General features: G+C 35.0%; 1 protein-coding gene across 1 annotated transcript in view; it reads left to right on the forward strand.

Annotated features, from left to right (window-relative positions):
* Nucleotides 1-409: 409 nt before the first annotated feature.
* The window catches only part of Rad1 (Radiation insensitive 1), a 31,949-nt gene continuing 11,592 nt past the window's right edge, over nucleotides 410-20,766 (forward strand). Inside the window, exons 1-6 of the mRNA XM_090369024.1 lie at nucleotides 410-624; nucleotides 2,835-2,990; nucleotides 15,765-15,859; nucleotides 16,997-17,108; nucleotides 18,786-18,908; nucleotides 19,433-19,497. Coding sequence (XP_090225150.1) covers nucleotides 505-624; nucleotides 2,835-2,990; nucleotides 15,765-15,859; nucleotides 16,997-17,108; nucleotides 18,786-18,908; nucleotides 19,433-19,497 — 671 coding nt within the window. The 5' untranslated portion in view covers nucleotides 410-504. The remainder of the gene's footprint in view (nucleotides 625-2,834; nucleotides 2,991-15,764; nucleotides 15,860-16,996; nucleotides 17,109-18,785; nucleotides 18,909-19,432; nucleotides 19,498-20,766) is intronic.

Raw genomic sequence — 20,766 nt, forward strand, 5'->3', positions numbered from 1 at the left:
TTCTTTTTTCCTACCATATTTGGTTTCGTTTTTTTTTTTTTTTTTTACTTTCTGTTTTCTTTTTTTTTCTACACTATTTTGTTAGAATGGATTAAATTAAAGGTAAAAATATTCAGTCAATTGTTGTCCCTTTCAATTATATCTAAAGTGCTAGTGTTTTATGTTTTAATTTATTTGTATTCTTGTAATGGATGAACAGGAACCGCAGAAAGGATATTTAATTAGCTACTTTGGGCTACCTGAGTGGAATTATTTGATTGGTTCCTTAAATTTTTCATGGTAGCTGGCTGCTGTAAAACAACGCGTTTTGAAACACTTTTTGAATGTTTTCTTTTACTTTCTGCTTTTTTCTCCCCCCCCTTATTTTGTTAGAATGGATTAATTTAAAGATAAATATTTAGTTAGTTGTTTTCCCTTTCAGTTATAGCTAAAATGCTAGTGTTTTATGTTTTAAGTTAGTTGTATTCCTATAATTTCTGCTGTGAGCAGTGTAAATCAGAAGAGATGTCTCAAAGTCTTCTTCAGACCCAGGAAAGTGATGACAGTGATTCTTATGTTCTTGTTGCTACTATGGACGATACTAGAAATATATCCCAGTTACTTAAAGCTATCCACTTTAAAGAGGTATGTGTGGCAACATTTTCAGGAAAGAATAACAGCAATATATTCAGGATCGACACTTATGGAACCAAGTGGAAAAATTACTGCAAGACCGGAGATTAATGTTCAGTCTTCTCCCTTTCCCCACCTAAATAAATAAATAGTATAAAATAAATAAATGCTCAGTATCATATACTTTCAGGAACAGAAACACGAGGTATAATTATAAGCTTCAGTTTACCGTGATCGATACGCGATAACCGTCGAAGTATGCTGCAGCACATACTTTGAAGAAGCCTAAGACCTCCCTATTAGTTCACGAGCCTTTTCCCTTTGCCTAGATACTAAAATCATAAATGCAAGAGGGAGAAGCTTTTTGTTTCCTCAAAATCTCTACACTACTTGACTTCAGCACATGTTCTGTGAAGTAGTAGTTGTGATCTCTGTGCCACCACATCATTCTGCCACCGAAAAATACTGGTAGTACTTGATTGACTAGATATTCGGGCATAACTTCCTGCAGCCCATTTGTTCTTATTCACATATCAACACAAAAACGAACTGTTCAGTTTACAGTGAGACACATTTTCAGCTGAATGGATTTCTGTTTTAATTTGGGCATTATTTGTATAACTTTTTCACACACACAGAAAAATTCCTAATGGCTTTTATCTAAATTTATTAAAAACAAAAGGCATATTTCACAATTCTAAATATTCGTAGAGCATGTCATTTTATAAATATAAGTAAAAATATCAATTCACCTCATGCTGACTGATATTATTCAATTATGCTATTCCGAAAATTCCTAAACCTTCAGAAGCAACACGTGCATTTATCAAAAAAAAAAGCACATTGATTTATAATATTTGTTAGAAAATGTTCTGTGATGAAGTCAAGGTTTAGCCATTAGCTTATTTTAATTTTTAAAAATTCTGTTTAAAAATATAGTGTGAACTTATGACAGTGGAACAAAACCTCAAAATTTGTGATTGCCCTACAAAAATGCAATATTTGGCCACTTTACACATAGATGCTGTATCAAACTGCAGGCAGTTTAAATCGTAGCACCTGCAGTATGTTCATATTGCACAATTAGAGACAAAAAGACCTACATTTCTAATGAAATGGACAACGCAATATTTGCAGTTATGAATTTTGACAGATCACTCCTATTCATTGATTTTTATTAGTGATGCAAAATGTCCAAGATACTTCATTTCCTTCAAAATTCATTATTTGGTTAATTTGGACAGAGATGTAATTTGGATTACATCTCTGTCCAAAATAATTTGGATAGGCATGTATCCATGCCTATCCAAATTATTTTTTTGTTAGAAGTGAAACATTCAGTGTAGAGGGAAATGAAAAAGACCTGGGGATAATTGTGTAGTCAGATATGAAATTCCCTGAGCAGTGCAAACATGCTGCCAGGACAACTCATGGGGTTTTGTTAATCATTTACAGAAATTTTGCTAGCAGGGTTAAGGATGTGATTATCCCTTTGCTCAAGGCAATGGTTAGGGTGCATCTTGAGTATTGTATACAGATCTAGAGGCTTCACTTTAGGAAGGATGTAGATCTGCTGGAATGGGTGCAGAGAAAGGCAACGAGATTGGTGAAGAGAACAAAAGGGTGTTCTTACCTAGAAAAGCTTTGGTTCTGCAAATTGCAGCATCTGGAGACAGGTAACTGTGAGGTGATCTGATTTAGATGTTTAAGGCCTTGAATGGATTGAGTAAGCTGATTGTTAATGGCATTCTTCCTCTTGCTGAGACCACACACGAGGGGGCATAAATTCAAATTGAGAATAGATGGCTGCAGGATAGATGTGCAGAAGTCTGCCTTCAGCCAGTGGGTGGTTGATTGTTGGAACAGGCTTCCATCTGTTGTTGTGAGAGTAGATGGCTTGAATAAATTCAAGGAAGAACTAGGTAAATTCTTGGGCAGTATGGATGGGTGAAATGGAAAAGTTTTTTTTTTTTTATTTGACTGATGCTGTATAAGCTTGCTTTCTTGCATCATTTGGAACTACTATTACTACTACTATATGTAAATACAGTTTTTTCAGAAAGAATAAAAAAAATGAATTGCTATTTCAAGAAAAATACAACTTTATATTCACTTTTCATTAAATGAAATAATTTCAAGCTAATGTTTGTGTTTTTCTGAAAAGTATTTTTGATAATTATACATAATATTCATAGTCAAATTGTTTACATTTACTCTGATAGACAGCCACCGTTTTTGCAAGTTCCAATGGATTAAAAGTTACTGTAGAAGATTTCAAATGTGTTCAAGCCAATGCATTTATTCAGGCAGCAGTTTTCCAGCAGTTCATATTGAAAGAAGATACAATTGCTTTCAGTATTAATTTAACAGTGCTGTTAGTAAGTAATCAATATTTTTTCTATAACATCTATATTATTCATAGGCTGAATTAGTTAATTCATAGGGAATAAAAAATTTATCTATTTATTAATTTAAAGTCTGTGATAAAGGCAGTTTTCTATTATGTTATAGGCATTCTTACTAAGCTTCACAAGTCAGAATGACACACATTTCAAAGTTCTTACTTAAAATGAAATTAGAATTTGCAATTATCTATTTCATGTTGTAGCTAATTGATCTTATGTTTGTCCCCATTTGTTGCTAATTGAAATTTTCCATTGATGTCGATGATCTTTTGTCAAGTAAAGGTGGAGTTGTTTCTCATTCACCAGTTACTTTTGACATCTTTAATAGTGTCTGGTGATGATCCAGCTAAGATATAATCTTTGTGTAGATAACAACAGAGCCTGCAATTCTTTTATATCTTCAAATCTAAAATCCATGGGTAGTGCAATAAGTGTAGTGCATAATGGGTAGTGCAATAAGTGTACACCATAAATTCCCTCCTTCCTTATGTACCCATGCATGTGTGAGTAATTGTGCACTACTTATTGATCTTCCCTTGTATAAGGTGGTGGTTAAAGGCAAATTTCCGCACGTCTATCCTACATCTGTCTTTCCTGAATTTGAATTTATGCCCTCTCAGGTGATTTTTCTGAGCTAGAGGAAGAATCCCATCAGCATTGAGCATGCTCAAACCATTCAATGCTTTATACACCTCTATCAGATCACCTCGCTGGTGCCTAGTCTCCAGACACTGTAATTTGCAAAACTTAAGCCTTTCTTCGTAAGAGCACCCCTTTGTTCCATTCACTAATCTTGTTGCCCTTCTCTGTACTCGTTCCAGCAGCTCTACATCCTTCTTGAAATGAGGCCTCCAGACCTGTATACAGTACTCTAGGTGTGGCCTGACCATCGCCTTATACAATGGAATAATCACCTCCTTATCCCTGCTGGAAAAATTCCTGTATATCATTGACAATACTCCATGAGCTACTCTTGCAGCCCGTCTGCACTGCTCAGAGAACTTCATATCTGCCTGCACAACCACCCCCAAGTCCCTTTCATTCTCTACCACTGTCAGTGTAGTACCACAGAGTTGATACGTTGCTCTGGGGTTGCTGTTTCCCATGTGTAGTACTTTACATTTGTCAATGTTAAACTTCATTTGCCACCTCTCGGCCCATCTGCTCAACCTTTCCAGATCCTGTTGCAGCAGCATAGTGTCAGTAGTGTCCTTGACAACCTTGTCAACCTTTGTATCGTCTGCAAACTTGGACATTAAGCCCGATATACCATCATCAATATCATTTATAAATACAGAAAACAATAATGGACCCAACACTGAGCCCTGAGGGACTCCACTAATAACATCAGTCCACGATGAGCAGTGTCCATTGATTACCACTCTCTGTCTTCTCCCCCTCAACCACCCCTTTATCCATAGCAGCAATTTGCCTCCAATGTCACACTGCTCCAATTTGTGTAGCAGTCTTCCATGTGCAACAGTATCAAAAGCCTTTCTAAGATCCAAGTATATAATATCAAAGTTATTCCCTGCATCCAGTTCTTTTGTGACTGCATCATAGTATCCAATCAAGTTGGTCAGGCAAGACTTCCCCTTAACAAAACCATGCTGTGTCTGAGCTATAACTGAAGTCTTGTCTAAATGATCCTGCAGTGCTTCTTTAACCAGTGCCTCCATTAATTTTCCTGGAACAGAAGTTAAGCTCACAGATCTATAATTACTTGTGTCAGCCTTTGATCCTCCTTTGTGAATTGGGGTCACATTTGCACATTTCCAGTCTATGGGTACCTCCCCTGAGTCCAAGGAAGCTCTCATAATTATGGCTAAGGGTTTGCTTACTTCCTTTGCTGCCTCCTTTAATATAACTGGATAGATCCCATCCACCCCGGGTGCCTTTCTTGTGTTTATCTTCAACAGTTTCTCCTCCACTTTACTCCCAGTTATTTCAAGATTCTGTAGCTTACTGCTAGAGTTGAATACACCTCTGGCATTCCCCTCGCTGAATAACTCCTCATGTGTGAATGTCGATGCAAAATATTCATTTAGTTTGTTAGCTACCTGAGCAGGATCATCAACAGTTGACCCATCAATATCAATTGCATTTCACATACAGTAGAATCTCGTTAATACAAACTCAGTTTATACAAAATACTCATTTATATGAAGCATATACCATTCCCCTGTGAAAGAATAAACTTTTCTAGGTAAACTTATTTGTTGATTACAAAATTTGATTAATTTGTATTACACATTAATCAAAGTCTGTTTTCACGAAGTGAAAATAAATGTTACTTTGTAAGTTTAATACAAAGCCCTGTACAGTTGTCACATTATTGCCAGTGAACACAGGCAATAATATGACAACTTCTGTAAACACAGACGCAGGCCAGTCTGTGTTTACAGAAATACAACACCGACTTTTTAGAATTTACTTTTATGTTAACAAAACTAGTATATGGTAGCTAGAACATAAATATGGTCTGAAAAACATCATTAGAGTTACTTGCAATTGTTAAGCTGGGTTCAAAGAGCCAATTTTTACAATTATGATCTATTTTGTGTGATTTTTACCACAGCTGTTTTTTTGGAACTTGTCTTTAAAATATTAGTTGAAAGTTTGCTTATGTTAAATGTCATCTAGCAGTGTTATGGCCAAAAAACATAAATGCAGAGAATTAAGCCTGGAAATAAAACTGAAAATAGGATGCTAATAGGATGGAATAAAGCAAAATGGATATTGCAAAGTAATACAACATACCTTTACTTACTTTATCTATGATACTGAAAAACCTAAAAGACTTGAAGAAGATTTTTATTGCGGCTCCATGACACTGGAGCTGCAATAAAAAACTGGAAATAAATTTGTGGTGCTAAACATAAGGAGCTTGAAACTAAACTTTTCAAGTGGTACAACAAATGCATGTATCAAATTTGCCAATATCAGGTCCAATTTTGCAAGAGGAATGGATGACTCTACTAATGCTAATGCTAATTTTGCAAAACTTAGTTATTTCTGTCCTTAAATCTTTGGAGCCAGCGACTGATGCATTTGAAGTCACTAACTCCATTTTGCTGAGCTAGATAAGTAGCCTTTTCTTACAAAATTGGACCTGATATTGGCAAATTTTAAATGTTTGCAGCAAGTGTGGATTAGTTGACAAAGAAAAGACTACAGACTGGTTGTGTTCTCTTAAGTTGATTCTTGAAAATATGAGGTAAAGGATATTTTTAATCTTGACAGGATGAGTTTATTTTATAATTTGCTGTTTGAGAAGTGTTGTAATGGTGGAAAATTAAGCAAACAAAGAATCACTGTTCTGTTATGCTGCAATGCAGATGGCAGTACAAAACTACGCTTTCTTGTAATTGACAAATTTTCCGAGCCAAGAAGTTTTAAAACAGTTAACCAACTTCCGTGCAATTACGAGGCCAATAGAAATGCTTGGCTTATGGTCAGAATTTTTCATTCTTGGCTATCAAAAGTGAACAGAAGAATGGCTTCAGGAAAAAAGGGACATTTTGATGATTATGAATCGTTGCACAGCACATTTTGCTGGGACTCTTTTAAGTTGACAAATATATGGCTGTTGTTTTTGCCTCCTAATACCACCAGTTTTATGCAGTCACTGGGATCAAAGAATTATTTATAATTTAAAGAGAGCACATAGAGCCTCCCTGATAAGGTACTTGATCTGAAACATAGGAGGAGAGAACAATTTGCAGCCAAAGTGGATGTGTCCTGGATTCTATCCATAATCTTGTTATTGCTTGGGACACAGTATTTCATCTAGTGTAATAATCAATTGCTTTGGAAAGAGAATGTTATTGAAAAACAGGATTCATCAGATGAATGCAATGGCAATGTTGAGGAATGGGGGAATTATGGATTTTGTTTGTGAATTTGAGGAGTGTTAAAGTGGACACGTACCCATTACACAAGATTCCAATCTGATTGTTTTCTTCTTTGTATTCACATATATAAAAGACTCCTTGTCCCTGTTCTTTTTCTCTCATAACCAGTGTTACTTTATGCTCTTCTTTTTTCCAACATAACCGTTTCTGTGGCATTATTGCAGATCAACTTGTAGCTTTTATATGCTTCAGTACTTTTCATCTCTCTCTAACTATCACATGCAATCCTTTTCTGTTCTGTTAGACTGCCCAGCTCTTTATTTATCCATCTTGACATCCTCTTTGTGCTATATATTCTTAATGGTATGCATGCATTTGTGGTTTCTGTGGCTATTGTTTTAAACAGTTATGATAGAAGCCATGTAGCATCTTAATGTCACAGTCCCTTTTCCTGAAATTAAAACATATGCCTTTAACAGCTGCAACCTCTTTCTTCATTGTCCAACTCAGAATTGCAGGATTACTTTCTGCTAATGGTTCTTGTACTGTGAATCGTATGATGTTATTGTTCGTGGGTGATGATCAAGTCTAAAATATTCTTACTCAACTCCAGTAATTTCTCTAACTGCTGATACAAATAATAATAATCTTGTTTATTCAATAATTTTGTCCTCCATGATGAGTTTCCCTTCTGCTTGTGCCAGTCAATAAGGAGGCAAATGGAAATTCCTTATAAAAAAACATTCACACTTGCTGGCCCATTCAATTTGCATGTAAAGACTGTCATCATGCTCCTCACAATCTTCTAGTCTGCAGCATACCCCCACTCTCATTTTACCTTTGCTTTCACCTGCCTCATCATACAGATTCTAAGCTGGCATGCCTAAGTTCTGAATCAGGGAAAATTTTTGTTGTACTCATGCTGCTTTTAATAAGAAACATCTCCCCAACTCTGTCTTGCCCATCATTCCTCAATACATTATATATGCTATTGTGAAACTCATCATACCTTATTTCTGTGTTATACCGTTAGTTGTTGAGGTGACACTATATGCTTCTGTTAGCTTTATTATGTAAGCAAGTTGTCCTAACTAGGAGTTCAAATTTGTTATTTTACTGCCACATGACATTGCTATAGACATAGTAAGAAAGGTCACTACATTTAGAGCATTGCATTCTTGCAGATGTGGCTTAAAAAAGTCCTGCACTGTAAATTTTCTATATTCCCAACCACATTTTCTTCATAAAAATTCAGACTGATGACAGATGAACCCATGAAGCTGCACCAGATAGTCACCTTTTAGCTGTGTAAGGGAACAAACATAGATGTTAGGGTTTTCAAAGGCCTAGATACAGAATTGGTGACAGCACATTATATTGTACATCATCTGATGAGAAAACTTTGGCCTAAGTCTTTCTATTAGCAACTTTATATAATATCGGTGTGTAGATACACCATAGACAACTCTTAAAAAACTACAAAGTAGTTGTTGTGGGCATCATTTGCTCTTTCTCATATTGTGCTCTGCCTTCACGACGAGTTGCCATGATATTGCACTACCTCAAATAAGTAACGCTTCACTAATAGAGAAGACTATTGTTACTTATTCTCAGTGAGTACTACCACCCAGACATGTTTCAAGGCTATTGGCCTATCATCAGTGGGTGGGCAGGTACCCTAGTATTGCAGACATGACGACCCAGTTGTGAAGATAATCACACAATATGAGAGATGCCAAAAGGTATATAAGACAATATTTAAAATAATTAAATGCAGAAGGCAGAGCACAATATGAGAAAGAGCAAATGATGCCCACAACAACTATTTTGTAGTTTTTTAAGAGTTGTTTATGGTGTATCTACACACCAATATTATATAGATATTAAACTCTTAATGTATTATGCCTTGTGCATTTAATTATTTTAAATATTGTCTTATACACCTTTTGGCATCTCTCATATTGTGTGATTATCTTCACAACTGGGTTGTCATGTCTGCAATACTAGGGTACCTGCCCACCCACTGATGATAGGCCAATAGCCTTGAAACATGTCTAGAGGCTAGTTTGTGAATTGTTTCGTTCATTGGTGTTCTACTCGTTCTGAAGTTTGAGGAAAGTGTCCGATCGTATCAAGAGGTTAGCGGCGGTCCTTTCAGCTGAGGTTACCCCGTTGTGGGGAACCTCCTTTAGGAGGGTAGTAAGTGATTGATTTTCTTTTGTTTTTCATTTCTTTGAAATTTATTTCTGCCAAGTTAGCTATTTTATTTTTTCGTTTTGCTGGTGTCAGGCAGGACACGGGATTTTTTAACTATTCATTTTCCTTAAGGAACCGAGATTAATTATGGCACAGTTCTTTTTTAGAGAAAGAACAGTGGAGTTTCAGACTACAGAGGTTTGTCCAATTAGAGAGGTAATGCGTGGAGTGAATCAGGTTGTTTCGGTTCACGAGATAAAAGGATTAACTCCATTACCGAGGCAGAAATATCAGTTGGTCTTGAAAACAATAGAGGCAAGAGAAAAGGTTTTGAAAGGGTTTTCTATTAGAAACGTAATGATCAAACCTGTGCAAATTGGTAACATACACAAAGTGGTTACTATTGACAGGTTTCCAGTAGAAATGTCTAATAATCCTGTCGAGAGTTTTTTTAACAAGTTTGGTAAAGTTGTAAAGATTCACAGGAAAGAATATGAGGAATGGCCAGGCGTAGAAACAGGTACGGTGCAAATTCATATTGACATGAAAATGCACGTGCCAAACATCATCGATTTGATGGGTCATAGATTATTAATAAATTACCCAGGAGTTCAGAAAGTTTGCTTGAGGTGTGGAGGTAAAGACCATTTGGGAGCAGAATGCCAAAAATCACGTTGTTTTAATTGTAATGGCACCGGTCATATTATGGCCAACTGCCTTAATAATTGTAAAAAATGCGGAGCTTCCACGCATAAATTCATTCAATGCCCGGAACGCACGTTTGCCAAAAGAGTTGCTGGTGGGGGAGGACAGCAGAAAGTGAGCGAGCTGCCAAAAGATATGCCTAACGCTGAGAGCGCGGAAACTATAGTAGCGCAGAGGGGTGAGACGCAGATTAAAGAAATCACACCAACGTTTACAATAGCGTACGATGTGTCGGTAACACAATCGGAACACGCAGAACTAACCGAGGATATGGAAGCAAAAAATACAGTACAAAATGTACATAAGCGGGGGGGAGAAGGAAGAAATAAGCGGTAAAACTAAAAGAGCAAAAGGGGGAACAGAGGAAATTCAAGAAGAGACCGAAACAAAACAAATAGAGGGGGAAGAGGTATCAATTTTGTCAGGCGGTAAGAAAGATTGCAAAACACTTTTGGGGTCTGATTCGGATTCAGATGGCATACAAACGAGGGAATACGAAGGAATAGGATGGTTAAATGTAGTAAGAAACACAAAAGAATACAGGGAATATAGGCGAAGCTTGGCGGAAATTGTTAAAACTCGAGGAGAACCAAATTTTCTTTAGAATGAAAACGAGGAGGGTCAAGTAGTTAATATTCAGTTCAATTGGGGCGATTTCGTTATTTCCAATATTAAAAACAAGAATGCTGGAGATCTCACCGTGTTGCTCACCAGTAACAAGTTAAAGTTAAATGCCAAACATAGGAATATCTTAGCAGAAGTTCTAGTAAAGTTCTGCTCATAATGTCCGGAATAACATTTATGTCGTTAAATGTACAGGGTCTGAGAGCGATTAACAAACAAAGGATGATATGGCAAATTATGATGAACATGGGGGTGAAGATTTGGTTTCTACAAGAAACCCACTTCGCAAGTTTAGCAGACATCCAGCAGTTTCAAAACAGATACCGGTTGTTAGGATTTTGGAGTTTTGGGACAAATCGATCTACAGGGGTGGGAATAGTAGTGGTTCCTCCAATTTTAGGGACTGTACAACTGGCGGGTAGGGATACAGAAGGTCGGGTTGTGGCAGTGGATTGGAAAGTGGATTGTGGCAGAAAGTGAAAATTAAAGAAAGTGGAGTTATGGGCGCACAATTAGACTAATCTGTGTCTATAGTCCAAATTCCACTTTAGGAAGGAAAACTCTGTTTCAGGGGCTGGGCAACTATATGAGGGGGGTGCAGTGGGTTATAATGGCAGGGGACTGGAACTGCGTTCCTGACCCCATTATGGACAAAATTCTGGCGGGTGCCCCGCATCATGGTACGGGGGGGGGGTTCGTGAATTAATCGAGGTGTGTACTAAATTGGACTTGGTAGACGTCTGGAGGGAAAAAAATCCAGGGAAACGAGCGGCCACGAGAATAGCCAATAATATAGGAACTAGGATAGATCGCATTTATGCAACAAGTCAGTTGAAGGATAAGATAACAATGATACGGCATGTGAAATTTGCGGGAGGTCGACAAGTTTCAGATCACATGGGAGTAATGTGGAAGGGAGATTTATTTACGAATGTTAGTCTGGGTAAAGGCTATTGGAAGCTCAACCCAGCAGTTCTGGAGAGAGAGAGGACTGGGACTTTACAACAGTTATTAAAGAGATAGTAGAGCAAGGTGGAAATGAGTGGGAAATGTTGGCGAAAATTAAAGAAAGTGCTAAATCATTTTATTACTCCAAAATTAAGGAAAGAAACGAACAACGCAGAAATAGACTGAAAGATCTCTTACAAGAAAAAAGAATTTACCAACGGTGCGGGGATGGAAGGGCAACAGCGGAAGTACAAGCGATTCTTGACTGTATGATATTGGAAGAAGAGAAAGAAAAGGCGTGAAAAGTACAGCTGAAATTTAGGGAGGCTGATAGTCCTTCAGCTGCGTTTTACCAAAGAAGACTAAGGCTAAATAATTTAGCCAAAACGGTTCAGGAAATTAAAGACGATGACAACACACATTCAACAACGCTAACTATTATGAATAATTTTGTAAATTACTATGAAAAAGAGCTTGCTTTGCAGAAAAAAGAGAGAGACGACTCCGTTTGGGCGATTAGACAATTCACACCTGAGCAAAAAGCATTACAGGACAGGGAAATAATTATGGGGGATCTAACTGTGGCTCTAAAATCATGTAAATTACGACGCGTGCCGGGACCGGATGGTTTGGGGGTTGAATTTTATAAGAAATTTTGGAACTTGTTAGCGCCTATTCTTCTGGCCATCTTTAACAAATTTTTTCGGGAAGGGGTTGTACCCGAAGGCTTTTTAAATGCCTATACTACTTTCATTCCGAAGCATGGACGGGATTTAACGAAAATTGCTAACTGGAGACCTATAACGTTGGCTAATTGTGACTACAAAATATTTGCAAAGATTTTGACAACTAAGCTAAAACGCAACGTAACCCAGGTAGTTAGAAGCACACAGTGCTACGGTATACCGGGGAGGCGGATAGAATATAACCTTTGGCTATTAAAAGATATATTAGAATATCGGAAAAGAAAGAGTTACAATTTAGCGTTAGTGGCAATTGACCTAGAAAAGGCTTTCGATAGAATCGATCACTACTACCTTTTCTCTATTATTAAAGATACGAACATAGGATCTAAGTTGTTTACAGTCTTGATAAATCTATATACACGTAGTAGCACACGACTTTTGATAAATGGAGAAATTTCGAAAAACAATAAAATTGATAGGGGAGTAAAACAAGGATGTCCGCTTAGTCCTTTGTTATTTACGTTAGCACTCGAACCACTACTGGGTAGAATAGACAGAACTGAGGCCATTCAGGGGATACCGTTGCCAAAGCTGGCAGAGCAGTGTAAATGTATAGTGTATGCGGATGATGTTACTGCCACTCTCACTACGAGTTATGCTGCGGAAGAATTTATGTCACTGGTTACTTCTTTTGGTAAGAAGTCAGGGTTAAACATAAACGAAGACAAGACTAGGATCAAATTGCTAGGGGAATGGGTACATCGGCCTTTACCACAACGAGAAGTGGAGTCTGATAAATCGATCCCGTAGGAGGGCTCACCACTAAAATACGGGAAAGTTTAAAAGAGTGGGAAGTGGGACAATTTTCTTTTGAGAACAAATCCATTATTGTCAGAACCGTAATTCTTCCTATGATCTTATACACGGTGTTTATAACAGGAATCACAGCTAGGACAATGAGACGATTTTACGTTCCAACATTTCAGTTTCTATGGGGAGGAAAATGGCAAGAGATAGCGCAGAAATTTTTATTTTTACTGTGGGAAGATGGGGGAATAAGTATTCCAAAAATTAATTTGAGGTGCAGCTGTAAGAGACTGCTGGATGTGGCTAATATGGTGCAATCTAACCATTTAGAAGCGGTGCTGATAAAATATTTTATGGGATTTAATACAGCCTTAATTAAAGGCGGCAATTATCTAGGGCCAAAAGCAGAGACAATTCCTATATATTACAAAAAAATTCGGGATATGTGCACGCTGTTAAGGGAGAAAGATATAGATCCTTTTAAGGGTGGTTTAAAACGACTCTACTGGACGCTGTTTAATTCAGAAAATCCAGAAAAGCCAAATTTAGGAAACCATAATGCACAATTGTTTTTTAAAAATCTAAAAATTGGCGGAAACTACCCATCGCGTATTGATTTTTCGTGGAGGGCTGGTTACGGAAATATACCAGTGAACGATATTACGTATAGATTTAGTCAGACAGGCAACAGATTATGCGATTTTTGTACTGAAATTGAAACAGTGTACCATTTATTTTATTACTGTCGATTCGCGCAGGAAGTTTGGAAAAGAATTTGTAGATTTTTGAGGATAAGACAGTTCACATTAGAGGAGGTAATTTACTTGCAATTCGATCATCCCTTGGGCAAGAAAAAAATGTTCACAATATTTTTAATTACAGAGGCAAAATATCATGTGTGGAAGCTTCGAAAACGGAAAAGGTTTGGGACCTTTAGGGGATATCTTTGGGACTTGAAACAATGTCTGCTTCCATGCAAAGGTTTTTACAGTTGGAAAAATGGCGTTTAGGGTCTGATAAGTTTCTGAAAATGTGGGGAGAGCCACCTCTTCTGTGCAGTTTGGTTGGAGATGAGGTTCATCTTAAGTACTGGTTTTAGTTATTTGAAAAAAAAAAAAAAAAAAAAAATTTTTTTCGTTTATTACAAAATTCAGTTTTCTTGATAAAAATGTAGATCTCTTAGGCTCTCATCAAAACAGTTCCATGATATAGGTTTAAATTTTATAACTCATTTGTTTGGTTTAATAGACCTGGTCCAATGGATTATTTTTCACATTAAATTCACAAATAGCTTTGAAATGATCATCTGAATTAAGATTTTTCATGATTTAGGTTTGGATTTTATAATTCATTTGTTTGATTTAATAGATCTGGTCCAATGGGTTTTTTTTCACATTAAATTCACAATAGCCTTGAAACATGTCTTGGTGGTGGTACTCACTGAGAATAAGTAACAATAGTCTTCTCTATTAGTGAAGCGTTACTTATTTGAGGTAGTGCAATATCATGGCAACTCGTCGTGAAGGCAGAGCACAATATGAGAAAGAGCAAATGATGCCCACAACAACTACTTTATAGTTTTTTAAGAATTGTCTATGGTGTATCTACACACTGATATTATATAGATATTAAACTCTTAATGTATTTTAAATTAATTTAATTATTTTAAATATTAGCAACTTTGGAGAGCATTCAGTCAATGAATTTACACCATTTTTGGAAATCCAGCAATATTATATGTTGTTTGAGCTCTTCTGTTTGTACTGTCTTTTACACAAAACTGCACATTTGCATCCTTAGTCTTGAAGAAAGCTTATTGAGTAATAAGCAGTTACAAATAGTATCAGTTCTTTTTGCAGCATGTAAGAAGTGTTTATGTAGTAGAGTCAGAAAGTTTTTTGAAACTTTCAAAAGTACCAGCAAAGGTGTTCTTGTATCGAAATTGAATAATGATAAAACATCAGATTATATGTAAGTTTGGGAAAGACTTTCCCACAGGACTTTCTGAGATGTTTACAAAACCTGATGCTTGTTTGTTGTTCAGATTGTCATGTCCTAACGTACAGTACAGAAAAGCTAGTTTCAGTGAAGAGCATATTGCACATAGCCATACCTGTCCTGTTTTTCACAAACTGACTTGGGTATACATGCCTTAACTATTCATGTATATCCATGCATATTTCCATATGTGCGTTGATATAAAGATGGACACAGGTACTTCCTTTGGCAGTTTTTTTTTTTTTTTTTTTATCACTCATGATAATTCTTACTCAGTTCTTACACAAATTTATAACAATGGATGTCACAAAACAAATATTGGTGGTAATTTTCAAGTGTCATTGAACAAGGGTTACTTGTAGTTTCAAAATGACAGGAACACCTTGCTCAGCAATACCTGTACATTTCTATTTTTCCCATTTCCAAAAATCCCAGCTATTGCTCTTAAGAACAAAGGTTAGGATTTTTGGAAATGAAGCCACTTTTCACATTCAGAAAATAAGATTTTCTGTTTTCATATAACCATTTAGAGAGAATTGTGGTTCATGTTTCCATTTGAATAACAATATGGTATGTATGCATACTGCTCCTTGCTTGAATTGCCTTTGTAATTCGAGCAAGGAGCAGTATGGTGGTAATCAAGCTTAATCACTTGATTACCCCCTTTGTTATCATGTTGTTAGTTAGAATAATTTTTTAATGATGGTTGGTGATGGTAATTTCACACATATGCTGAAATATTTTTATGCTTTAATACTCATAAGTTCAGTACTCATATTAAGTTCAATATATGAATAAAGTTTACAAATTTACCTTTACAGTTATAAATTGTTCCAGTTTTTAGTGCTATATATAATTGTAATGTTTGCATGCTTTAGTTACTTACATACATATATTAGAGTTCAGATTTTCTGCTACTGTTTGTATAGGAATGCTTAAACATTTTTGGAAATAGTAATATCCCTGGTATAACAACTGCTCTAAAGATGTGCTATGGTGGCTATGGTTACCCACTTATATTAGTGTAAGTATGTTTATTATGTGGGTCAAAATACATTTTAATTCCAAGCTTTTCACATGTTTTGTTTAGGTGATGAATTTTAAAATTCATTACTATATGTAATCATACATAATACTAGGTCTTACATTTAGAATATTGCTTTTTAACTTTTACCAAAAAATAAAAAAAAATAAATTATTCCTTAAAAAATCTGTTAAATCCTTGGAAACCTGTCATCTGTTGATGACAGGTTTCCATTAATATACATTAAATGGCATATTAATGTCATCTAATCATATTAATATACTAGAAATTGCATGTGTAATTTTTGTATATTAATTAATCATATTATAGTATTCCATTCATCCATGTTTTTTTTATATATATACGTCATAATATATAATATAGTACAAGCTACATTTTATATATATATATATATATATATATATATATATATATATATATATATAATAAATATATATAAGGATATACACAAATACTTTTATAATTTCAAACTAATATGAGAAATTGAGTGATACGAGTTAAAATGCTATGGTTTGCTACTTGTAACAAAACATTTCTCAAAATTTTATTGACATGTATTTTCCTTTCTAGGCATGATACATAAAAAAAAGTGTATTGACATTGTCATTTGAAATTTTTTATGGGAAACAGATGCAGTTGTGGATAAATATCAAATATTTTATGCACTTTTAGTATGCTCAGCATTTATATTTTGGTAATCTGCTTCTCCTACAATACACTATTGATCTCTGTGAATTTAATTTTTTGTGCCATCACAGGTTTTGATGGTGATTTTCTTGTTCATTGTTTTGACTTCCTTTTATGATCCTGTATATCTTATTTGGTCTTAATAAAACAGGTAATTTACACTTTCTTATATTAACATCACATGCAATAAAAACGACATTACAAATTACAGGGGGCCCATATGGGGAGGAAAACAAGAAAAATCTGATAAAACTTTTAAGTATTGTTTTCTTATATGAGCAAATTATACTTCTCTTTAGTCATTTTTAATTAGGTATTAACTTGTAAAGGCTATTTGCAAATAACTAGTGTGTTCTTAGATGTGTATGTATGTGCATGCATGTTGGTGAATATATGTGCAAGTAAGCTTTAGAACTTTTATTTTCTTAGTCTTGAAGAAGGAGGAGTTCTTACTGATTGCAAGATTCAAACTCAAGAGCCTGATGACATTGTTGATTTTGACTTTACTCCTGCTAATGTTGTAAACAAAATCATTATGAAGGTATTAAACACTATTATTTATATCTGTATATTATATTATTATTACCAAAAAAAATTTCCGAGTTACCCCTGAGAGAGAGAGAGAGAGAGAGAGAGAGAGAGAGAGAGAGAGAGAGAGAGAGAGAGAGAGAGAGAGAGAGAGAGAGAGAGAGAGAGAGAGAGTCAGAAATAGAAGGGAATCACCAAGAAAGAGAAGAATGATGATATTCAACTGAAGACCCTTGGTGTGCCAAGCCCATACTCACCAGATGTGAGCCCCTGGGGTTAAAACAGAACATTAAACAGAAAAGAGCATTTGTAGATTATGAAAAGGCATTTGACTCCATACAGCATAAGGCAATGTTTCGGGCATTGGAAAGAAAAGGCATAGTTCCCCATATGTTTTGATTTTGAAGAAAATATATGAGAATGCTAGCTCCTTTATTAGACTAGACAAAGACAGTAGCAAATTTAAAATTGAGAAAGGATTTCGACAAGGGGAGACAATGTCTCCAAAGGTGTTTACTGCTGCCCTTGAGGAAGCTTTCAGAAGATTAGACTGGTCACAGAAAGGAGTCAATGTGAATGGAGAGTACCTAAACCATTTACGATTTGCAGATGACATTATGGTTATAAGCCCCGATACCAAAGAATTAGAGGAAAATCTTAATTAGTTATGCAGAGTTAGTAAGGATTTTGGACTAAAGATAAATATGGCTAAAACAAAAGTAATGATGAACAAGTATGCCACAGAAAGGGATATAATGATTGAAGTAGTAGTAATTGAAAAGGTGGGGTCATATACTGGGACAAGCCATTAGCTGTAATAATGATAAATGGCTGGAAGTCAAGAGAAGAATAATTTTTGGATGGATGGCATTCAGGAAATATAGTCACATACTGAAGAGCAATATCCCAATTTGTCTGAAACGTAAAATAATGAACTGATGTATACTCCCCACCATGACTTATGGAAGTGAAACTTGGGCACTCACCAAAAGAATGGAAGAGAAGCTGAGAACAGCAAAGAATGGAACAAATTATATTGGGAATCAGACTGTTAGATAAGAAGAGAAACGCATGGATTAGGCAGCAAACTCAAGTAAAGGAAATTCTTATAAAAACTAAAGAACTAAAATGGTCTTGGGCAGGACACATAGCTCAAAGACATGATGACAGATGGACTAAGAAAATCACAGAATGGTACCCAAGAGGAGCCAGAAGAAAACCTGGAAGACAACGACAGAGATGGACAAATGAAATTCAAAAGTTTGTGGGTAGTAAATGGATGGCCATTGCACAAAACAGAAGGAACTGAAAAGTTGCTGGAAAGGCCTTCATTCTGCAATGGATTGAAAATGGCTGATGATGATGGGAGAAAAAAATGGTAATTGTGAATAATTGTTATTAATTTATGAAAAACTCAATAGACATTGAGTTTTTCTTTATCATTATACCTTATTTTCAGTGTATCTTTTGTTGTTTTTTTCTTAATAAATTATTGAAAGATCATTTGTAATCAGCTTGTATCTAGTTTTCTGATTGGTTGATATTGTTATCTCAGAGTAGATATGTGGACTCATTTTTGTTCTTTTCAGGGTCAGTGACAGGCTGAACTGTATGTAGCAGCCAGATCAGTATGGATTTTAGTATAAATGCAAGTTTTTTTTTTTTTTTTTTTTTTTTTTTTGTGTTTTAGTCAGAGGTAATGAAAGAGACATGGAATGATTTGGATATGAGTGGTGAGACCTTAGAAATCTTTATGTCACCTCAGACACCATATCTCAGATTTTCTACTGTGAGCCCTGCAGGAACTGTACACGTGAGTATTAATTACAGTCTTTGTAATACTATGAAACAGTATTCTTGGGTCTGATTGTAACATTGAAACCTACTTTTTTCATAAACTAAGATAGCCATTCTATAAACATAAGCAAGTGTTATTGTGATTATAAACACAATTCTTTCTTTCTCTCTCTGTCTTTTACATCCAGAATTAGCCATTTTCATTCAGTATTTAGAGTTTTTAAACTTCAAATAGATAAACTGACTTCAGAATATGGTACACCGACGTCTCATAGTCATGCATGTGCTATTACTGCATGACTACATTGCAACACTCTACATTTTGTTTTCCTTTGCAGTTCCCTCCATAAATTATTCTGTTACTTTTATGTCTTTCATGCCTACCCTTTAAAACCAAAATTGTTTTAAATGTTTTTAAAAAAAATTAATTTTTAAAACTTAACTTGCATTATAATTTTCTTATATTACTTTATATGTGCTTCTTTTATTTTTTTTCTTGCATCTAATTTTTTCTGTTCCTTCAAATTGATTTTATTGTAGATTGATTATTCCAAAGAATCTGACATGACAGAATGTTTTCAGTGTACTGAAACCCAAACCAACAGGTATTATTTTATAATTTGTCTCATAACAGAGTACATCTGTATATTCTCTTTTAATGTTCAAACAAAATAGTTATTTTTATATGAACTTTATTAATTATAATAATAAATAACACTTGGGAAAGTGATAAGTTGCAAGATATATTTGGATGATTTGTGGACAAATGCCACAACACGGGTTGGTAACACTAATTCAAAATCAATAATAGAAACACTTATACACCATGTTTGTCATTGTAATTATTTTATTGTGAAATGGAACGATGATTCAAATTGCCAAAAATATTTATATATATATATCTCAACACCTAGGTAGTACAATTCAGTTAAACTAATTTGACTGTTTGGTTACATTTTTTGCGGTTTGGAATCCACTTCAGAATTTCATCATCAGCTCAAAATTAAACTAAATTAAAGAAAAGGGATTATTAAATAACAAAACCAAGATTACTACTAAATGTTTACAAAGAACTATTAAGAATAAATATATAAATTATAAAATCTAAAATAAATTCTAAAAAATTCCCCAAACAACAATAGACAACTCTTACTGTTGGCACTTTCTTAAACCTAATCTGTAATCCCATATCATATTACAACCTTGGTTTTTCACACTGTTAACTTACTTCAGTTTGCAGTAGCTGCACGCAGGAGAGGTCAGCACCGAGAAACCAGCATTTGTCTTTTTCCACCTTGGGATATTTATAGTTAAGGGATGGTCTAAGCAATTAGTCATCATTGTGGGAAGTTGTTTGTTTTGCCTGGGGTAAGAATTTTTTTAGAAAATATCTTAGATTTTCTAATTCATATATATATATATTCTTAATAACTCTCTTTGTTAGCATTTAGTGGTAATCTTCTTTTTTAATATTTCATAATTGCTTTTATTTTTCTTTACTTTAGTTTAGTTTTCTTTTGACTTGATGATGGAATCCCAAAATGGGTTCCAAAATGTATCTCGGTAGTCAGTTAGTTTACTGAATGTACTTGGTGATGGGATATATATCAATTAGCAGTTCATATTAACAATTGTTGATATACTTCTGGCATCCCCATCCCCAAAAAATTCCTTGCATGTGAATATAGATAAAAAATATCTATTCAGTTTGCCAGCAACCTGGACGAGATGATCAACAGTTATACCATTTAGTCTTAATGGTCCTAATACCATTTGGATGGTATTAGGACACAAATATGAAGAAAAGGGAAAAAAAAACTCTTTGAAAATTAAAGAATTCAAATAAAATACAAATAATATTATTATTTAAACAA

The sequence above is a fragment of the Mastigoproctus giganteus genome, chromosome 2 (genome assembly GCF_048544385.1).
Source record: "Mastigoproctus giganteus isolate SK-2022 chromosome 2, ASM4854438v1, whole genome shotgun sequence".
NCBI lineage: Eukaryota > Metazoa > Arthropoda > Arachnida > Uropygi > Thelyphonidae > Mastigoproctus > Mastigoproctus giganteus.